The sequence below is a fragment of the Narcine bancroftii genome, chromosome 5 (genome assembly GCF_036971445.1).
Source record: "Narcine bancroftii isolate sNarBan1 chromosome 5, sNarBan1.hap1, whole genome shotgun sequence".
Lineage (NCBI taxonomy): Eukaryota > Metazoa > Chordata > Chondrichthyes > Torpediniformes > Narcinidae > Narcine > Narcine bancroftii.
This window is the reverse complement of record NC_091473.1, coordinates 168,262,206-168,285,423: the sequence shown is the minus strand read 5'-3', so window position 1 is coordinate 168,285,423 and position 23,218 is coordinate 168,262,206. Positions and strand designations below refer to the sequence as shown.

General features: G+C 38.6%; 1 protein-coding gene across 6 annotated transcripts in view; it reads right to left on the bottom strand.

Annotated features, from left to right (window-relative positions):
- LOC138764158 (ERC protein 2) overlaps positions 1-23,218 on the bottom strand; it is an 871,420-nt gene that overhangs the window by 188,380 nt on the left and 659,822 nt on the right. For 4 of the 6 annotated variants that reach the window (XM_069939655.1, XM_069939657.1, XM_069939658.1 and 1 more), the window contains 2 exons: positions 19,674-19,821; positions 14,802-14,924 (listed from right to left, as the gene is read on the bottom strand). In XM_069939655.1, coding sequence (XP_069795756.1) covers positions 14,802-14,924; positions 19,674-19,821 — 271 coding nt within the window. Of the gene's footprint in view, positions 1-5,657; positions 5,724-14,801; positions 14,925-19,673; positions 19,822-23,218 lie in introns of all 6 variants that reach the window. The other 2 variants (XM_069939660.1, XM_069939661.1) reach the window with 1 other exon arrangement.

Genomic DNA, 23,218 nt, shown 5'->3' with positions numbered 1-23,218 from the left:
GGGTATGTTCTCTCTGTGTCAGCATGGGTTTTCGCTGGGGGGGGGGGGGTCTGGTTTCCTCCCACCATTCGAAACGTACCAGGGGTGTAGGTTAATTGAGTGTGAATTGGGTGGCACAGACTTGTGGGCTGAAATGGCCTATTAATATCCTGCATGTCTAAATTTAAATTATATTCTCCAGTTACACCTGGTGATGGATGGCTAAACTTTAATCATAAACATTTTCACATCAGTCGCTGATGTTAAGGAAAATAGTCAAGGTGTTACAGTTCTTATGATGTCAATACTCAATAATAACATAGATTAAAATTGAAAATCAGCAGGTTTGAATAAAAAGATAGTGGATCCCAGTTCACACTGGATTCCTAAAAGGATAGCATAAACAAGTTGGCTTGCAAGCTTTGGCCCGTAAGTAAGAATGATTAAAGACCTGAGTATTTCTTTTTGTGTATGGACATTACCACTGTTCTTAAAATCCTATCCGAACAATAGCCACATATTTGTGCTTTGTCTAAATCGTTTGTTGAATATCCAGTGCAACCAGCTGAATATGGGAGGACATGTCATGACTGGATGTCCACTAATTCATACAGAAATCCTTCCTTGAAGCACTTGTTTTCAGAGCATCCAAGTCGGCAAACGACTGAAGCTCATTTGATGTGACTGAGATATTGTTTAGCAGCAGTGAATAGGAAGTAACTGCATCTCAATAAATTAGTTGCTGAAGAGCGAAATAAATTCAAGATGACTATCGGATGAACTTGGGGCAACTATGCTCCTATGAAGGGAAATGAGTGTCATTCGCGAGACCCACCCACTCCCGAATGTCAAGTTACATACAGAATATGACAAGGGGAGAAAAGGTAAATCCAAGGCAGTTACCCAGAATTCAACATTGCAGAGCTGGGACAATGGTTACAGTCTTAAATGAATGCATTTTAGAATGGGAGAAATACAATCATTGCGGTTAAGAAGGAATGGTGTGAAATATGGAAACATGGAAAGTTAAAAGTGTTATGGAGTCCAGAGGACCCCCAAAAACAGCACCAATAGATATGCACCACAACACAGGGTCACTTCAATAAAAGTAGTTTTTAATTATATTTGAACAAGTAAACAGAATTAAACTTTAACTTATTACTATAAACTTATTTAACCTACTTACTACCTACTTAATCCTCCCTCTAATACTAAGCGCAGGTGTGTGTAATGTATATTTAAGATTAGAAAAGTTCTTTGGATCACAGTCCAATCTCACTGGTTTGCAGGCAATTCTTGTACTGTGCACAGAAGTTAGCATTAACAAAGTTCACCAGTCTTTGGTGCTGAACAGGTAAATGGTTACCACTCAGGAGGGTTCTTGCTGGTTTTCAGAGAGAGATTCCTCTTCCAGGACATCCGCAACTGATTCCTTCTCAATCAGCCTTGCTGATGAAATTTGCCCCCTTCAGGGTTCTTCAGATGATCTTCCTTCTTTCAGGTCACCTTTCAGACAGCCAGCCTTCTCCTTTGACCAGTCTTCCAAAGGTTTGGCAACTTTGTCCTTCTGGAACTGATTTCTGTCTCCTCTTTCTCGATTTTCACACCCTTCCTCTCTGAGAGCAAAACTGTTCTCCCTTTGCCTGCAAAAATCACATGATCTCCCAGGCAAGCTGTATGCTGATACTTTGTGGCTCTTTTTGCAAAAAAGCACTCTGCAAATATTCTGTGTTTTAAAATGTTTTTCTGCAAGCTGCTCTAACAATTCCTTCCCAAAACACCTCTAAATAGTCTGTCACACAAGCAAGAGGTCCTGTATTTTAAAAGTGCAGAAAAAAAGTCATCCAAGGTTTTAAGAGAAACAGGATTGATGGTGTTGTTAACTTTCCATTTCACTTTGCTAAAGGTGAGTGGTAAAGTGAAGAAGATTCCTAAAACAATATTGTTTTTTTTTTAAAAATGGACTAAATAAAGTAATTTTGGACGAAGCATTCTTTATTGATGAGGACAAAATATTGGAAACATTTTGAAGGAGTGCAATTCATCATTTAGAAAAGGCAAGGAGAGCCAGCAAATTTGTTAACGGGCCATTGTTCTAACTAAACTCACTTGAGTACATTGAGAAGGTCACTTTTGTCATGTCTCTTGCACTCTTCCTTCCCTTTTGCTTTACCCACACTTTTCCAAGCTGTTGAACCCAAGCACCCCTCCCTCCACCATATTTAGCTTAAAGCCCTATCCGTAGCCCTAGAGATGTAATTGGCCAGGATCCTGATCCCAGTATTGGTTCAGATAAAACCCATCCCATAGGAAAAGCTCCCTCCTTTCCCAATACTGGCACCTATGCCCCACAAATTCACCACCTCTCCCACACCAATGTTTGAGCCACACATTTAACTCTCCAATCTTATATACCCTGTGCCAATTTGCACGTTTCCTAGGTAGCAGTCCAGAGATTCTTATTACCATTTTTGTTCTATTTTTTTAAATTTCATCCCCAGCTGCTCCATTTGTTTCGGCAGAACCTCTTTCCTAGTTGCACCTACATTGCATGGACCACAACAATCAAATCTCTGTCCTCCCGTTCCAAATTCCTCTGCAGGTCAGACGAGATATTCTAAACCCAGACAGGCAACACTGTCTTCTTGTTCTTGCTATAGAGAATTGTATTTATTCCCCAGTCTATACGATCCCCAATTAACACTACATTTTATATTTCTTTTTTCTCCCCCTCCCCCTCCAACCCCCTTGTAGAGCTTCCTGTAAGTTAGGATGCCCACCTTTCCGACAGTATAGACCCCATTATTGCCTGACCGGGGAGTAAGAATCTCCGACCTTCTGGACAAGCTCAAGAGTTTGACCAGCACCACTTCTTACATCCCCCGCCTACACCACAAGCAATCGGATTTCAGATTTATTTTCAGAGCACGTGACACCACATACAACCCTGAGATCCTCTTTTCCTGCAGGTGAGGCAGAATTACCACTTAATAAATTTTAAATTTAGACATACAGCACGGTAACCAGCCAGTACGGCCCCGGTATATTTTCAATGGTGGGAGGAAACCGGAGCCTCCGGGGAAAACCTGCACAGACATGAGGAGAACATACAAACTCCTTATAGACAGTGCAGGATTTGAACCCCGGTCCCAATTGCTGGTGTTGTAATAATGGCGTGCCGTCCATTATTGGTTGCGCAAAGTAACTGTACTCAAGGTGCATGTGAACAAATCAAGAAATGTAAACCAACTGACTGTGCAATACAGAAAGAAAAAAAAATCGATAAAGTGCAAAAGTAAGAGACCTTAAATGACACCCCGATTGAGTTTGTTGTTGAGGACTCTGAAGGGGAGGGGTAGCAGCTGTTCCTGAACCTGGTGGTGTGAGTCTTGTGGCACCTCGACCTCCTGTCTCTGTCCATAGACCAAATTTGAAGCAGTTTCATGCTAACTTTTCATGAATAAAGTACAAGAATACCGAAAGCCTTCTATATTACATTCATTTTCAATCTCTCTCCATTAATATATTAGCCTGCCTTTTGATTCCTTCGACTGCAGGTTTTCTGACATCATACTCTATTTGCCAACATTTTGTCCATTCACTCGTACTACATATCCCCATTGCACAGTCCAAATATCTTTATCACAGCATGTCCTCCCACCTATATTCACATCATCAACAAATATGGATACCTTGCACTTCACCCTTTCCTAAAGTCATTAACATGGTAAATAACTGAAAGCCAAGAACTGATCGTTGGGCTACCTCACTCGTCTTTCTGTCTGAAAAGACCCAATTCTCTGTCTTCGAGGTAATGGCCATTATTCAATCCCCTGCCCAGCCCCCAAAACTGTAAACTCTAAATTTGTGTACTAGCCTTTTACACAGGATTTATCAAATGCCTTGTGGTCTGAGTGGAAACAAAGCATGGGGGGAGGAGGGGCAGGAATTCCAGGGACGCCCTCTTGAGGACTTATACTCCAGCGAGCCCACAATTAAAGATTACATTCCAGGGACTTTCAGGCCCTAGATTGGCTTCTTGGTAGATTTAATATGGATAGGAGCCACATCTAATTGAGCTCTGTCAGATCACCAAAGCACAACTGACTTATTGTAAATGGGCCATCACTGTCTTTCAGCATTGCTGATAGCCTTTTGATAGATAGCAAGCTTAGCCTGCTAAACAGAACAATACTGAGATCCATGGAAAACCAAGCGAATTGAGAAAGGAGCATTTAACTGCATCTTCTTGCCTCAAAATGTACTATTTTGTGTTGTTTTCAAGATGCAATTCTTTCTAAAGAAGCAGCAGCAAATACAAATCCACACTTAGTTTGTAACTGCATCATTAGATCATTATTAAGCAGTTCAATTATTTTCCATTGGACATTGATGCAAGAGCGGGAAAAAAAACAAACAAAAGATCTCTGTAACTGACACCTCCTGACACAAGAATGGAATTTCACGATCAGATGAGAGCTCAACTGTTTGTATAACACCAAGATTAAACACCAATTCAAAATAAGTCTCTGCAAGAATCTCTGGTTTCACAGACCGTAAAAGTCCCTTGCACAAGCAACATCAAACTGTCAAAACAAATTTGTATTAAAATTCTTGAAGAGTACAGAGGTGGATATCTGTGGCATCCTTAATGTTTCTTCTGTGATTTTTTTTATTATTATTCAATTTCCAAGAAAGACAGGAAATTAGAATTAATTATTGAGTTTTGTAATAGTGCAATCTTTATTTTTCATATATAGCATTTAAAAATGAACTGCAAATTATACAACTGCCATGTCTCCTAAAAGTAGTTCAGCAAAATTGCCACTCTACAATTTTAACTTAAATTTCACCTTTTTAGATCAATGGAAAGATGTATATTGATTATATGAATACAGATGTACAAAATTAGTGTAAACATCAACCATAAGATTAACTGATGGCACATTACCTTTAAAAATATAGATCAACTCAACACATAATTTGATGAGAATTTTAGGCAATAATCATCTTCAGTATCAGCCGCTAAATATTACAGTGGAAAATCTACACACAGCTTTCTTTACAAAACATTTCAATACAAACTTTCCTGATCAAGAAGGATCAAAGGAATTAGGTACAGTTCTGTGAGGAAAATAGTTTTTCGCTCAATCTGGCAAGGATCTTTGAGTTGTAAAAATTGATTTAATTTCCCAGCAATTGGGAGTATTAACCCAGGTTTTCGTCCTATTCTAAATCCATTGCCTCACATTCCTCCATTCTGGAAAATTGACCATGATTTCTCGGCCCAATTTCAAACGTGATACGACTGTGCAGCATCATCTTAAGAAAATGCAAAGATTTTGCCACCAGGAAAACACCATACAATAATATATTTGGCTTGCAGTGCATCTCTCCATTGGAATGTATGTCACTTAATTGTTGCCTTTCCAAGGCATTCATTATTACTTTTATTCACACTGCTAGTATCACTATTGTGAACAATTTCTCACCTGCATTGCCACAAAATCAGTTTCAAATTCACATTTCTTGAGAAGCAATGTGGAAGGAGAGAGATGGTGACACAGGAACAACAAAGAGAGAACACACACAAAGAAACATTGCACAAAGAACAGAATATTTGAGCATTACAGCATCCAGTGCAATCTGATCTGAGAAGAGAAAATCCAGGCTCTCACCCCTCAGAACAAAACTGTAGCTTTGGTTCATGTGTACTGTTACGCCCATATGCCCTCCTCATCATCCTATTGGTCGATATGTTTGAGGACATGCATGGCAGCATTGGAATGAAACAAAGAGAGGGTTAGTCAGTTTGACGCATTAGGACATTTTTATCTCTGTTGGTTGAAAATGTGAGTTTGTTTAAAATAGACAGCCCGCAGCTTCAGCACAAAGATAAACAAACATACAGATTGTCTACAGAGACGATTTCACCCCTTTGGGACCTACAAAACAGAAGCCAAAGCAAAAACAAACAGAATCCATTTTACAAAAGTACTTACCCAGTTAAAAGAATTTAGAATTTGATTGTTTTATAATCACAACATACTCTCTAACAAATAATTAGCATCCTCTCATAAAATAATATTCAACAAAGGCACATAGGAAGGTTTAGATTAAACAGTTTCAGGATGGTTACACATATAGGTGCTACTAATCATTCAGTGGGAGAAAAAACCCTGTGTTCTGACACAATTCCTTCAGAATCCAGTTGGCAACTCAGTTAATTCTATAAACTATCATTAAAAGTTGACAGGGTCCACTAATACAAAATATAGATCATTAATTTGCAAAGTTACAATCTTAAATGATTATTCTTCATTCACAGAGCACCTACTCTGTGCTAATTCAATCAACATTTCTAGATGATCCATCCAGTCTCAACTTCTTTTCAATGCCAGGATTTACCTGCTCACAAAAACGATCATCAGACATGCTAAAAAAAAAATCTGCAAACAGTATGTTAGATATTATTAAGGGAACTGCAATGACTTGAAAATATACCTTGCAAAGCAAAAAAAAATTAGTTTCTCCTAGTATTAATAAAGTTTTCTTCTCATCGATGATATGTTGTTCATGCAAAATTCAACCAAAGAGAAAATGTTTTAATTAACAGTAAGTAAAGTAGGTATACCAATCTTAGTCACTTCAACAACCATTGAATGTAGTTTGTATTTGAAAACCTTAAGAAACTTGTGGTCCTATGGCCATATGGATCAAAGGTGAATAATATAGGCCTAGAGAAATTTAAATGGACCTTAAGGCATGGATTGGATACCAGGTATATCATTGCAGGAATGGAGAGCGCGACGTGAACATGTGGCTTAACGGATTTGGGCTTTCAACAAGCAGCGTGTCAAATTGTTGCCTTTAGCCGTAGACTGTGAGAACTACAGCAGTTCTAGTCTTTCACTAAAAAAAAATGAAGATAAACACACAGATTTAATCGCAGCAGCATTAGGTGACGGATGACCCAGCTATGAGCCTTGATGAACCAACCATAATTATCTACTTCTGCCACTTAGCAATGGATTGCCAAATTAATCACTTGCTTCTATTGAAGCAAATAATGCCCATTTTGAACTTAAATACCTCTCTTGTTACAGCATCATATCAGTTTGCTTTAATCTCCACTCAGAAATGAAATAGATCTTTTTTTGGACTTTAGCAATTACAATTAAAAGGAACAAATTTTGCCTTACTTTTGAAGGGCTGCAAAAAAACAAAGCAGTGTGCAAAATATTCCAATTTGGGATTTGGCCACTGAGTTGGATATCCTTTCAAAATAGGTTAAGAGATAAATGAGAAACACAAAAAAAAACCCAGCAGATGCTGGAATCTTGGGCACACAAATGAGAAGCCAGACAAACTCAGCAGGCCAGGCAGCATCCACAGGCAGCAATGGTTACATTTCGGATCAGGACCCTTTATCAAGGTTAAAGTCGGAAGGGCAACAGCAAGTGAATGAAGGAAGGGGGAAGCTGGGGAGTGGGGGGGGGGGGGGGTGAAGTAATAGGGAACAGTAGTTTGGAGAAGAAGAGTTGGGTGTTTACAATGGCAAATCTATGTAAGGTTGTACACCTAGATCAAAGATGATTAAAATACAATTGTAACAGTATCTGCACAGTGTAATTTTCAGCTAGCAGATCCACATTACAGCTCTTATTAACTTCACCATTTGCCTTGGTGGATGCTCACAGGACAACTAATTTCCTGTTACTACATCATTCAATTTAGAAAGTATGAAAGAGAGAGACTGGGCAATATATATATTTTTAAAAATGACATTGCATTGGACTGTTGTCATTCTACACTTCATTCAACTGGTATGATACCATAAATTAGAAAAAAAGGTCTCACACATAATGGTTCCGTGCAGCTGGGAATCAAACTGAAACATGACTCCTAACGAGACATTGTGATTTTTCTACTTAAGTGCATCTGGAAGCAAATGTGAAGGTGTTAATGGCAGCTTTAAAAGTTCCAGTTCTACTTGTTACCTGAGCAAAGACCAAGCTGCAACGATGTCATAAAATATAAGAAAGGAAGCAATTTCTACAACGTTGACACTACAGGATCGTGCAACAAGCCCATATCAGATTTAGATATGAACAGCAAAGCAAATTTAATGACCATTCTGCAGATGTGCGAATATGAGGGCGGCACAGCTGCTAGAACCGCTGCCCTACAGCACCAGAGACAGACGGAATTCGATCCTTACCTTGGGTGCTGCCTGGGTGGAGTTTGCATGTTCTCTCTATGACTACATGGCTTTCCTCGGGATGCTTTGGTTCCTCCCACATCCCAAAGATATGCAGGGCTAGAAGCTTAATTGGATATTGTAAATTGCCCCCTCAAGTGAATGTGAGTGGTGAAGTCTGTGGTGGGGGTGAGGGGAAGGAGGGTTGTTAATGAAAATGTAGGACTAGTGTAAATGGGTGGTTGATGGTCAGCACTGAGACAGTGGGGCAAAGGGCAAAGTCCATACTGTATCTGTCTTTAAGCTTTTTTTTATGGTGCAATACTGTATTAGAGGTGGCTCAACAAAAAGAAAAGGTGAATTTACCTTTGTATGGAGAAGACCTATAAGGCTAATCCAGCATTGCTTTCAATTCAGCAGCGTTGGGAGCCGTCTTCCAGAGCTGAGGGAGGTGGGACGAGTGTGCAGTAGCGCTGCCTGTTGCCGTGACATCAAACGTAAGGGAAAGGGCCCTTCAGCTGAAGAGCAGGAAAGAGAACTGGTGGAGATCTGTTCAAGCAGTCTTAGACAGATCTCCTGCACAACTGTATGATTTAAAAAATCACGCCCCTGGGTCGCTGGCTGACAACATCATCGCGGCGTCATCAGTTCGTCCCTTTGCAGCCACATGCAGCAGCACTGGCTTCATTCCATCTCTCAGTGGACCTCCCTAGGTGGATTGGAATTCGCCTGCTGAATCCGCTCTCGCAGCTTTCAGCAAGACAAGTGAAGGCGGAGAATATCTGCCTTTACATTCGCTTCCCTTTCCCCACACCCCCCACTATAAAAAGGCCTTTTAACTGTATTTGTCAAATTGCAGCTATTATACGTTTAAGCTCAATTCCAATGACAAAGAAGGAAAAATGCACAACAGTTATCGTGTATCAAGATTTAGGTGAATCTGATTTTAGTGCATTGAGACAGGGCTGTTCACTAACTGGGTAAATCTGTTGTTTTCTTTATATATTTAGACATACAGCCCCTTCTGGTCCACAAGAGGGCCACCCAATTACACCCATTAACCTATAATCACTGTATGTTTTGAAGAGTGGGAGGAAATTGAAGCACCTGGAAGAAAGCCACACAAACACGGGGAGAACATACAAACTCCATACAGGATTTGAGCCCAGGACACTGGTGCTGAAATAGTGTTGTGCCAACCATTACACTAACTGAAATAAATGGAAAAATCAAACACAGAATTTGGCAAATGGTAAAGAAACATACAAAACAGTATCAAACTCAACAGGGAAAAGATTTCAGATTTATTGTCAGAGTGCATACACAACATCACATATGAGCCTGAGATTCTTTTTCCTGTGGGCCAGGCAGAATGACCACTTATTGGTAGTGCAAAAACAAATGTACAACAGCATACACGTGGAAACAAATAAAGAAATGTAAACAAATGACTGTGCAATTCAGAGAGGAGAAATAAAACAAACAATAAAGTGCAAAAGTCTTTAAATGAGTCCCTGATTGGGTTTGTTGTTGAGGAGACTGATGGTGGAGGGGTAGCAGCTGTTCCTGGACCTGGTGGTATGAGTCATGTGGCACCTCGACCTCTTTCCTGATGGCAGCAGTGAGAACAGAGTGTGTGCTGGGTAGTGTGGATCCTTGATGATGCCTGCTGCTCTCCGACAGCAACGTTCCCTGTAGATGTTCTCAATGGTGGGGAGGTTTTTGCCCGTGATGTCCTGGGTTGTGTCCACTACCTTATGGAGAGCTTATGGTATTGGTGCCCTCATACCAGACCGTGATGCAGCAGGTCAGCACACTTTCCACCACACATCTGTAGAAATTTTTCTGGTGTCATACCAAACCTCCGTAAACTCCTGAGGAAGTAGAGGAGCTGATGTGCTTTCTTCATGATGCCATTAATGTGTTAGGTCAAGGAAAGATCCTCTGTAATATTGACTCCCAAGAACTTAAATTTGGTCACCATCTCCACCTCTGATCTCCCAATGATTATTGGATCTTACACATCTAATTTTCTCTTCCTGAAGTCAACAGTCAGCTCCTTGGCTTTGGTGACATTGAGTGGGAAGTTATTGTTGGTGCTCCATTTAGGAAAGTTTTCAATCTCCCTCTTGTTTGATTACTCTCCATCCCTTTTGATACAAGCTGTACATGATATCATCGGCAAATTTGTAGATGGCATTGCTGTCGTACCTAACCACATACGTGTAAAGTGAGTAGAGCAGGGGGCTAAGAACGTTACCCTGTGGTATTCCAGTACCGATGGAGATTGTGGATGTCCTTACCAATCCTCACTGATCGTTATCTGTAGGTAAGGCGATCAAGGATCCAATTACATACTGAAGTGTTGCTGATCAGTTCTGAGGGGATGATGGTGTTAAATGCCAAAATGTAGTCAATTAAGAGCATCCTGATGTATGTACCTTTGTTGTCCATTGGGTCCAGGATTTTGTGTAAGGCCACCGTAGTCTTGTTACTATGATAGGCAGATTGGAATGGATCCATGTTACCGCTCAGACAGGAGCTGATATGCTTCATTACCATCCTTTTCAAAACACTTCATCACTGTTGATATGAGTTACACTGGTCAATAGTCATTTAGGTAGGTTATCACACTCTTGCTTTGGCACCGGTACAATTGATGCCTGTTTGAAACAGCCTGATGGAGTGAGATGTTAAAGATATCTGCGTATATGTAGTTAGGTTGATCACCACAGATTTTTAGTACTCGGCCAGGTTCTTTGTCTGGTTGGACGTTTTCCTCGGATTTAACTCTCCTGAAGGCAACCTACACATCATCCTCAGATACGGACAGAAAAGAACGTCAGGGCACATGTGGGTGCACTGTGGTGCTTCTTCCTTTTTCTTGTGCTGGGCATAGAAGGCATTGAGTTCTTAAGGGAATGAAGTTTTGCCATCTTCTAGTGCACTGGATTTTGTATTTTAAAAGGTTATGGCATTTAGGCCCTGCCACAGCTGTTGGGTATCCCTTGTGGTTTCCATTTTCATCTGGAAATTCCACATCGCCCGGGAGATGGCTTTCTGCAGGTCATCCCTGCTCCTCCTGTCGTGATCTCGATCTCAGGATTTAAATGCCTGTGATTTGACTCTCAGCAGGTTCTGGATTTCATTGTTCTTCCAGGGTTTCTGGTCAGGGGAAACCCTAAACAATTTGGTCGGGATACACTTGTCCACAGATAAAGTCTGTGACAACGCTGGTGTAATCATTCAGATACTTTCAGATTCAGATGTTTTTCTATATTGGGGAAAAGGCAGAGCAAGGAGCCCCAGGGAAAACTGGCATTAGTATTTTAAATGAAAATAAGGAAATGGTGGATGTTTTGCATAATTACTGCAACAGACTAAGCAGACAGGGGTTATGCTCTCTTGAGTTTAGAAGAATGAGAAGTGATCTCACTGAAACGCACACAAAACTTGAATGGCACGGCAGGATAATAGCAGATTTGATGCTTCTCCTCTCTAGTTGAGGTGTGTAGAACCATGAGTCAACAAGTTGAGCCATTCAAGTCAGATGAGAAATTTCTAAACCTAGACAATAGAGGATCTTTGAAATCATCTATCCACTTATGCAATGGAGACCTAATCATTAAATATATGCAAGATTGTTGCATATATCGAAGGGGATATGGCCTTAGTGCTGGAAGGTTCACTATTCTTCTCTTCTCACTCCACCCCTTCTCACTGCTATCTTTGGGCAGCAGGTACAAAGCCTGAAGACCACTAGGTTCAAGAATGATTTCTATCCAAGTGCTATCAGGCTCTAGAACTTCCCCTTACAGAACTAATCATGGAACTGCTCCAACGCTGCAAAACGACAGTGACTTTTTTGATAACTTTGTATTTATATTCATCTTTTGTATTTGTTGTGTCTTTTTAATTCAATGATGTATGCAAATGGAGTATTTCTTTTGCAAATGATATATTCAGCAAGTAAGAATGTTGGTGCACGTGTATGTTGTAGAATGCATAATGACCACAAACTCATTCTCATTGAGAAACTATTTTCTTGAACGAGAATATTGCTCGTCACTCCACCGTTTGAGGAAGCTGAAGGGGGTCAAGGAATCACTCAACAGTCTATTTAGTATCTGTTACTGGGAATATACCAGAGTCTCTCATTAAGGAGAGAGAACCTAGAACCCTTGAAACTTTTCAACTGATTAGGAGAATAAATAAACAGAATTAAGTTGTGCTACTGGCCTCTTATTTAAATATACGGAGAAGAAAATGTCTGATCATTTAGCAAATAAAAATCTGTGAGAATTCTGGCTCAATTTTATATTAAGTTTCAGAATTATTCAGTCAAGTCTATGATTAGGGTTGAAGACTTAGCTAAAATAGATCAGTAAACTGGATTTGAAAGCTCGAGAATCCCGATCTAGGTATTGGTGCCACAGACACAGCGTGGTAGATCTTCACACATATTTGGAATTCTCCACCTCAGAAGACTGTGGATGCAGCAAATATCTTTCAGGCACCAATTAATTGGTTGTTCAATGAATTTCTTATTGTTCATGTGTAGCAGCAGGCAGTGAAAAGTGAAGAAATCAGAGTCTGCATGGATTATAATAGAAAGTGGAATTAGAGTAGATCAGCTGTGAATTTTTGAATAGCTAACTTCTATTTTTAAAGGAAGCTGTCAGCTGAAGTGAAGATCCCTGTAAGAATTTATCTCAAATTGAGGAACTGGCAAGGAAACTAGTTGGAGATAAAAGATATGAGCCAGACATTTGATTAGCTGAATATAAACTGGATGAATTGGCTGCATCCCTCAAGAATCTGTGTTGGAAGATTCATCACGTTGATCAATAGCACAGATTTTGGGAAAGAGAGCCACAACCCAATTTTACAATTGACACAGAGATAAAATACACCAAAGCATTGCACAGATACATTAAATTAAGAGATTAAGAGTATAGGTAAAATAGTGGCTAACAGATCTCAATACAAGAACATTTAACTTAATACTTTAGATCTAACCGAGGTGTAAGGGAAGTGTTTACTAAATGGTGATTAAGTCGAACCAATGGTTGGGGTGGGGGGGAGGGTCTAAATTAAAACCAGGTCCATTAAAAAAATAATTAAAATGCCCTGGACTGCCAAAAACAATTAAAAGGCCAATATCTTATCCAAGGGATTGAAGCACCAAAAGTTGGCCACACTGATATCAAGCATTGGATGGGACATTTCTGAAGTAGTGACCATTATTTGGCTTGAGAGTAGGCATCTTGGTCTTGAATTGAATGCAGAACAAATTCACATGACTGACAGTTGGGATCCATGTTAGATGGGAAGTGTAGGACATGGGGACATTGCATAAAAATTAAAGCCGGCATTTGGGAGTTTATTTGGAAGCATAGATTCAGCAAGGAGTAATTGACGTGATTACATTTGTACCTATTACAGTCGTTTTAATCTAAGATTCAGTTTGTTGTTCATTTAAGATATTAATCAAAATATAATCTGATCATGAATGTGCCACAATCTGAATATTGCACAGGTTCTAGGCACAAAATAATTTACAGTATGTTTTTTTCTATGATCTTATATTACCTCCTAAGATCCATTAAAAAAAAAATCAAGTTTAAGCACGTACAACATCAAGAAACACAAATCAAAAGGGCCTTGTACTTAATGAGAAACAATGTAGTAAACTGCAGATTATAAATAATCCAGATTTGCAGGAATATTATGGGCAATGAGTTTTGAAGGGCAAATATAGGACAGATGCCAGATGGATGTTTGAGAACAGGAAACTGGGTTCATCTGGGAGACAAATGTAAGACGGTCAAGTTGATATCCTTAAAGGATATGATCATTAAAAGGATGAGACCTTCAATTCTAAACCACACTATTGAGTAAGGAATTGAAGGATGACTATTAATCTTCGTTATGCAGGCAGAAGAAGATAAGTCATCAGCTATGGTGATGAACAGGTGGCCAAGGAAAGAACAATTCAAGCAAGAGAAAAGAGGCAATGCCATTTACACGTTATAAATTGAAAACATAAGAATCCTGAAAGGAAATGCCTTCTTAAGTATCACTGATTTACCAGCACAATGAACACATGAAACAACGTAGTTCACAGATCTCACTGGTCAGCAAATAAAACCACAAAAGAACCCAGATAATAAAGAAACTACTCCTTCTGAGAACAAATTTCATATTAAAGTATGTGCTTATAATTCCATCATGAGGCAAACACTGTCATTATTTACTGGTTTACTAGGATTAGGAACGACTTCTCAGCAATGTTTAACTACATTCCATTTAATTCAAACATATCTAAATATAAAGATTATATTTTACTGTAAACACAAATGAGCAGCAAATAAATAATTTGTTTTAAAATGTGAACATAGTAATATGCCAACACTCACAAAGATTAGCCCTTCATTTCCTCAAACGTAGCTGGCAGAGCAGATAGCAAGCACTTTTCATACATTTTTTTTCTTGTTGAATGAACTGGCATATAATGATGATAAAGGTTGAGCTTGCATCATCAGTAGCTGGCCCTAACTTTTCTGATGTGCCATAGAAACTCATTGGAATTCATCAAATGATTGGTTAAAGGGATATTCACCTGATCAGGAGAGGGCCTGTGGTTACTGTGCTGTGATCTTGCCGGTGAACGATGGTGGTGGTGGTGGTGGTGGTGGTGGTGGTCATCATAATTATCTGCCATGAGTTTCATCCGATTTTGTGTCTAAGGAAAGGAAATCAATGAATTAAACAATGCAATTTCCCCCCAAGGTCCGTAAAAGGATTAAAGCCAAAATGCCTTTGAAATTGAAATCAATCCAAAGCACAGCTAATCACTAAAACAAATAAAACAATGAAAAGAAGCATGCTCAAATACAGCATAAATGTATACTTCCATTCTGTAAAAGCCCCTCTAAATAAAGAGAGAAATAAACAGTCCATTAACAGCCAATGCTTGTCCTGCAAATGATGGCAATGCAACTAATATTCAGGTCATCATGCATAAAAAAAGTTGTAGGAAAGCAATATCTCAGTCGAAATGGGTAAAGCTTTCATTTAATCACATTCAAAAGCAAATCCTTGAATTAGATCATCTTGCTTTGGCAAGTAGAGGTTAACCTGGTTAATGAAAATTAATCCTAGAAAATATTAGCAAGAAAATAATACTGCATAGTGTATTCATTCAGAAAGCTACAATATACAACAATAGCTTCTACCATAAGCCTGGGGTGTGTATCCAGAGCATCAATCATTTGTATGCTTTCTTCCATCTGGAAACAGGGTACAGCATTAGCACCAGATTCAATGCTGGTTACCATTAGAAACAGTATGCAGTGACTCTTAAACACTTTTATTCTTCCTAAGTTTTATATCATCTTAAAAAGACAGATTATTGATTAGAAAATATCTTTCAACCTTAATTCCATAAGTGTGTTTTTATTCACTGCATTGGTTCAGAGTTAACTCACTCACTCACCAGTTGCAAAAATTTAAATACAATCAGAAAATATTGGAAATAATCAGTGGAGAGAGCAAGGCAGAATTAACACTTCAGGTCGTTCGTCTTTCATTAGACAGATCCTGAAATGTTTGCCCTACCCTCCTCTCTCCATAGGTGTTCTCTGACCAGTTTTCAGATTCCCAACTACGTTTGAACTCATTATAATGCGGCAAGAACAGAACTCGTGTCAAGCATACATTATGACCGACAGACTTAGGCATAGATGGTGTTGAAAGCCTAACTGAGGAAGCAATTGAATCTGTAGTTGGAAGCGATTAGAGAAGAGGGAATTGTGAGTACCAAGGTTAAGAACAGCTCCCCTTTCACCAGTGATGGAGAATGAAAGGTATGGAGCTGGGGGAAAGTGGTAATTGTGAATGGTAAGGCAACTGAAGGAATAAGGCTGAAAATGACGAGAAACAGAGCAAGGCTGAACGATAGCTGGGTCCCAAGCCCAAACAAGACTTTCTGCACCTCAAATTAATTATAAAAGGCATGGCAAATTATCATGATGGGGTTACTCAAATTTGACAGAAATTAACTTTCAAGATTCCTTTATTGTCATTGGCACAAAATACACATTTGTTTTCCTTGCAAAGGCACACCAAGAGTTGCCACCAGTCCAATGCCCTATCAGGTAGAATTTACAAGACTTGCTCCTAAGATGAAGGATTTTAATGAGCAGAATTGACTTTAGAACCTGAGGTTGTTTTCATTGGAGCAGTTAAAGGTTGGAGGAGATTTAATGGAGATATGAAAATCTTGACTGATTTAGATAGTGTAACAAAAGAAAAATTGTTCTCATTACCAGAAAGGTCAAGGACAAAAAGTTACTGTTTAAAAATGATTGGCAAAATAATCTTGATGTGGCATAAGAAAAAATAATTTTACAACGCAAGTGGTTACGTTGGCTCCATCAAAACTGTGGAGAATTTTATAAATAACTTTAAATTTAAATTGTAAAAGAAAATTGGATATACATGTAAAATTACAACTGGCAAGCTGTACAGCAAGAACAGGTGGCTAGCACAGATTGATGGCCTGAATGGAACCCATCAATGCTGCACCAATTCCGTGATTCTATTCACTTCCTACAGCCCCAGTTCAGCTTCTTTTTGTCCAAATCCACAAAGACAGCAAGATTTGGGTTCAAACTGCTACCACAAGGCGAGTTTGTGACCTATGCCTTTAACAGTTTGCTTCCACAATTTCTGGTAATTGACAATATTAAATCTCTTGAATTCCTCGAGGATAGATATTTATAGCTCCTAGATTCCTCTCCCATTCCACATCCCTTTATCATTTATCATTGATTTTTCCTTCTGCCCACATCCCTTCTATTTCCTTCTTCTTTGGATCTCCCTGCACTGACTCTGAGAGAAACGCCACATTCAAAATGATCTTGGCTATCCAAATGGGAGAGAATTACAGGGGATGGGAATAAAGAAAGGGTCATTAAGCAAATTAAATAAGGAGAATCATGATTGTAGATGGTAGAACTGTTTTTGCAAATAGATATTCTGAAGGGAATTGTGGCAATTGTTGATCAGTTGGAACAGCCTGGGAGGACAAGGATAGAAAAGATTTGGACAGCGAGAGGTAAGATTGGTATGAAAAACTGTCAATCGTTGTTCTTGAGGAAGTGGAGGCAAACACATTGATGGACTTCGCAGATTACAAGGGAGGAATAAAGGGGAGCTGTGGGCTTATTGAAGACTGATTCACGTCATGGATATAGCGGTGGAGAATGACAGAGAAAAACAGGTCAAGGAAGTGGACAGAGAGGAAGTGTAAAGATAAAGTACTGAGCAGGAGGAATGTCAGGATGACGTGAATACGAGAAAGAAGAGGTGGAAGCACAATAGAAGAAAAAATTGGTGAAAGCATGAATTTGCATTCATAACTGCAGTATGAATTGCACTCCCTCATTTGGGTGAATGCTGCAACCATGTCAACGTTGAACAGCAGCTCACCACAAGTTAGGGAGTCAAGTTTTATTGATTTAAAATAATAGTAAAATGGCACGTATATTAAATACAAGACTGAAGTGCAGGCAGCAAAGACCACTCAACATAGCTGTACAATCCTAACATCTGGAATAGTTACATCATATCTAGGCTCATTATCAAGGTTCTGACTAGATGGCTAGTGACTTTTGATTTTCATCTGGTTTCCACAAGATTGTGGGAAGATTTCACCAGAACATTTAGGTAGTTTTCAGGATTTCAATGTTTTATTTTTCAAAATTTTGCTTTGCCTTGCTGTGCAAAGGAAGCACAAAACAGGCAATGCTACACGTCAAATCAGTGAGAAAAACAGCAGGAAATAAAGGGCACAGCCAGATTTTTATTGCCAGTGCAGTTCTAAACAGCATTCCCATGAGTTATCAGATTCTTCAACCAAAATAGAGCTGTGCTCAACAAGGCATTAAAAAAAACCTGCTTGCCTGTGAAATACTGAAAACAGTTACTGCCATACTGCTGATCATTAAGAAATAAAGTCAAACATTCTAATTGCAGTAGGAAATTAATTCAGAGAGTAAGATTTGATCTGTAGAGCAACAAGTCATTTCAAGTCCTGAAGGTTAAAACTGAACCTCATGATAATGGAATTCTGTCTCGCCTCTGGTTAATGTGCAAAGAGACTGGGATATCAAAACCAGGAATGCTCTGTAATGACTGTTGATGGTGCTGGAACTTCACAGACTACCAGCTGCAACATCACCAATTCTTTCAATTGAGGTGAAATTGCAGAAACCATGTAATGCACTACCAGGTGGAGATCCTTGATAAACCTTTGATCTCTTGGAGTAGAATGTCATAGAAAAACTCGAAAATGAAACCAGCTACACATAGCATGAACATAAACTAAGTTAAGCTTGTTCTGATTAGGATATACCTAAAAGATTAACCAACCTTTTTCCTTCAAATGCTGGCAGACATGCATTCACTGCATGATCTGTTTTATTTCTAACTTAGCCTCATTTTGCTACTATTTGAGATATGATATTACACCATGTTCTTCATAAAAAGCGGGATCAAAACTACTGACTTCAAAGTCAATTTTGGAATTAATTTCACATTTGTCCCGAGTTTCAATGAGTGGGATCAATCAAATTACATTACCCGTATTTAGAGTCAAATGCATCAACTTTGTCAGAACTAAGTGAGCTTTAAGTGATCTCAACAACAATCAAGAGTTAACCAAGTTGAAAGATACTATACAAAGTGGAGTTTTCCTGCAACCAGTGTCACCAATTAATGTATTCGGGCAAACTATTTTCTTGGAATTGAAACACATTAAAAAAAATAGATAAATGTTTTATACAGAATAACAGCAATAAGCATGATAAACCTCTGTACCTGAAAATTATTTCCATGTTTTATATACATTTCCATATATTAATTTTTTAAAAGATTGAAACTGTCTTTTTAATTAATTAAACTCGTCCTTTGAGGACAAGTGGCATTAGATTGGTTTTTGCCAATTTCGTACAATATTTACAACTTTCCGAGGGGAAAAATACTGGCTTCTCACTATTTTCAAACATTGGAATCCTCAAAACTAATTGAAAAATGACAAGGCAATAAACCCAAATCTTCTACTTTGGTCACTTGTGGCTGCATTAGCAAACTGTTCGAAAGAAAAGAAACAAAAATGTTGCTGGATCATTATTTTTGGATCACTCATATTTTCCAGATTCTTTGAAGGAGTGAGGCAGGCCAGCATGAACTGGGGAACCTGCATGAATGATACATTTTATTTTAAAACAGCAAAGGAATTTAAAACGTACACCAGCAAAACATTTTTCAGTGAAGACTGGGGTTAAAACTCTGACCCTTGGTTCTTTGTATTCCATTTACATGTTTCTTAATAATTGTAATTATGACTTCGATATCTGAAATATTCTAGAATTAGAAGATGTATATTTGAAGAGAATAGCTCAAAAACACTAAACGCAATGGAACTTGCCTGTTGTTTCAGCTGTTGTACAAGTCTATCTTTCTCACGTTTAAGAGCTATCACTTCATCTTGTGTCTTTTTCTTTTTGGAGGCAGACAATTCTAATAAGGCAATGTTTGCATCCTTCTCACTGATGGCTGCCAGCAGTGCTTCTTGTCTGCAACAAAAATCATAGTTTCGTCAATGAATCATCATAATTACCTATCAGTGGTAAAGATAAGTCACCGCGTGAGATTTTACTTCATGCACTTGAATGGAAACCTCATTCTTATCCACATTTCCTCAAACACATCCTTACCAGAAGAGTCATCTATTTGCTGATTTCATGTTGATTATCTCCAGTTAGCGAAGCGGTCAGCGCGACGCTGTTACAGCGCCAGCGAATGGGACCAGGGTTCGAATCCCGTGCTGTCTGTCATTCTCCCCATGTCTGTGTGGGTTTTTCTGGGGGCTCCGCTTTCCTCCCACCCTGCCAAACCTACTGGGGGGGGGGGGGGGTGTTGTTGGTCAATTAGGCGCGATTGAGTGGCATGGGCTTGTGGGCTGAAAGGGCCTGTTACCCTGCTGCAGGTTTAAATTTAAATTTAAAACTCCAGGAAAATGCCATCACTCAGCCCCAACAAGTTCACAGCCACAGAACACCACTCCTGTTTGCAGTTGTAGAGCATTCTTCTGAAGCATTTGTATTAATGTCTTTTCACTGGGAGCTTATGTGTAAAGCTGCATTGTTGTCTCATACCCACTGGAATCTTGCAGAACAATTCAAATGACACAAAGTTGGAACTAGCTTGGAAATTGCTGTGTGAAATGGGAAAAACTGGTGTACGGCTAGTAACCCATTGTGGTTGAGACTGAAAAGTTATGGAGTTAGCAGCAAGAAGTATTATATTGCTTTTACTTGTGCAATCCTAAAATGAGAACTTATTTTGGACACAAAATGCCCCAAGTTATTTTCCAGAGCTGACAATCTAATCATACATTAAGTTCAACAATTCCATTTAATCAGTCTTCTAATTGAATTCTGTTGAAAGTTTGCTGGCTGACCTGAGAATTTCCTGCATTCTATTTTATTTCCCATTTCCAGCTTTGTATCTCAGTTCTGACATTTTTTTTTCTCTCTCCCTCTCCTTCCCCATTTTCCTTCATCTCCTCCAAGCTCATCAGTTGCACGTGACCGAACTACACGTGCATCATTGAGCCGCTCTTGGCCTTTACCATATCACAGGTATTCCTTTTGGTTTCTCCATGAAACTTCTTTTCAGATGCATAATTCATTTGCAAAAAGGAAGTACTTTCTATCAAATGACACACATTTTCTAACCATTCCATTCAATTTTTCACTTGGCCGTTTCAATAATTAATATTTGCTAAATCATAATATTTAGATTAAAATGTAAAAAGAAATTGAATATATTATTTTGCATTGAATATTTGTACATTTATCTCTCTGTTCAGAAGAACAGACAAGCTATTTCAAGTTTACGCTAAGTAAACTAACCTCAACAGATTTAGAAAGATTAAATTTTCAAGACTCTTGCTTTGAAAGATTATGCTTGCAAATCAGTTGGCCTCTTTCCAATGGCCAGCAGATAATGTGACTGTCAATTTCTTTTTGAAAGCAAAATCTAAAATAAGGAATAGGTTTATTTCATACAGATCTCATTAAGGCACTAAAGCTCTGTTGAGGCCCAAAGTGACTTTTTATTAACTGTTAAAGTCAAATCTAATTGACACTGCCTTAAGTGCTTTCTAGTCTATACAAACCACATCTTTTTTCTGAACCCTCCCCATATACTTTGCCACCATTCATGGGAACCTAAATAAAAATGTGAATTTAAGTCCGTTTGATTGCATTGCTTGGAATACAGTTTTCAAAAGTCAATTCGAAATGATTGGTAGGATTTCAAAATGGTTATGTATTCTTGATTTACCTAAAGAATAGAGACTCATTTTATTTATTACAGTACATAGCTAGGGTCTGACTGTACTCTACAAGTACCCTTAAAACATGAAAAGAAATACTCATTTGCTTTGACTGTCCAAATAAATTCTATTAAAAAATTAGAAAAAAACAGCAGCATAACACATTTGGTGAATCCCATCTTTATCTGAGGTGCCTCCAGTAAAAAATACTAGCCATCCAGAACAACTTCTTTAAAAATAAAGGCCATTTTAAAAATTATTTTAATCCATATTGTAACTTTGAAAATAAACAACATTACTCTTCTGGAATTCAGCACCACGTCTTTTGGTGTAATTATCTGAAGAAAACATCTGGAGCTGGCTAGTATATTCAATTAACTATGTCTAGCACAGAATCCTGGCTCTGATTCTGTGCCTAATCGCAACATTAATCATTTCATTCAACTGCCCTCAACTTAATATTGGTCTGCCTCCCAAACCTTTCATTCTTAGTTTACTGAAAATAGAATGAACCAGAATAAACAAGCAACTTGAGAGTAGTGGAATATAAATCCACAAAAATATTGTCTGGGGTTACAAAGTATGTGCTTGCCTTAAGATGGTTATATAAAAAAAAGAAAATGGTATACTCACGCAGAATACAATTCTTGAGACAACAGGCAAATGATAGGGAAAGGATTTTTATTTAATAGAGAAACTTAATACCTTTCAAAACATAGATAAGGTGACATACTATCAAAGGGCAAAAATCCACAAAATGGAGCTGCTGAATACAGATAAAACAATACAGTACATTATTTTATCAAACTCTAGTCTAAACAGCTGTCAAAAGATACTTCTTATACAAATATGGGGGGAAATGGAAGATACTGTGTGGAGCACCAACAGCATTTAACACAGGGAAAAATTTCAATGCTAACAGCTGTCAAAAATAATAAAAAGGGGAGGGAGAAAACACCCAAAGGAATATAGTTACCACCCACTTAGGCAAGGAATCTTAAAGTACTGAAAAGAGGCAGAAGATGCTATAATTAGCAAATGATGAGAAAGTTTGTGAACATATTTGACAATGGCACAAAATTCAATCAATATGCCATCGATATCTCAAACAAAATTATGGCAACTTTTTCCCTCCTTTCCTGAAAGCACCACCAACTTCCAGGTTCTGATGAACAGTACACCATACACTGTTCACGGAGACTTTTGCCACAAGCTTTTCTACTGCTCAGTTGAAGGGGGAGTGGGGGGGGGGGGGGGGTGGAGGGTTGCACCCACTTCTATTTGCATCATTTTCATCTCAGTGCCCTAAAATTTACCATGAACCTTGCTTAATTTTCTCCTTCCTAACCCCCAGAGCCGTGGTCAGTTGTGTTTCCAACTGAGCGCTTCTGATACAACAGAGAATGACCTTGAGGCCTTTTCTCATTTTCCAATTCAGGTATGCACCATGGTCACCACAAGACAGTCATCAACAATATTTAGTCTCGAACCCTATTTGGTGAAGTTCTTTCTTCTAGAAATGCTGCAGTAATATTAAACAAGATAGGAAAAAAAACTTTCACAATAAAACGCACTCTAATTCGAAGAAGCCTACTTATATCCGAGATTACGGCTTTGATGTACTCATAAGG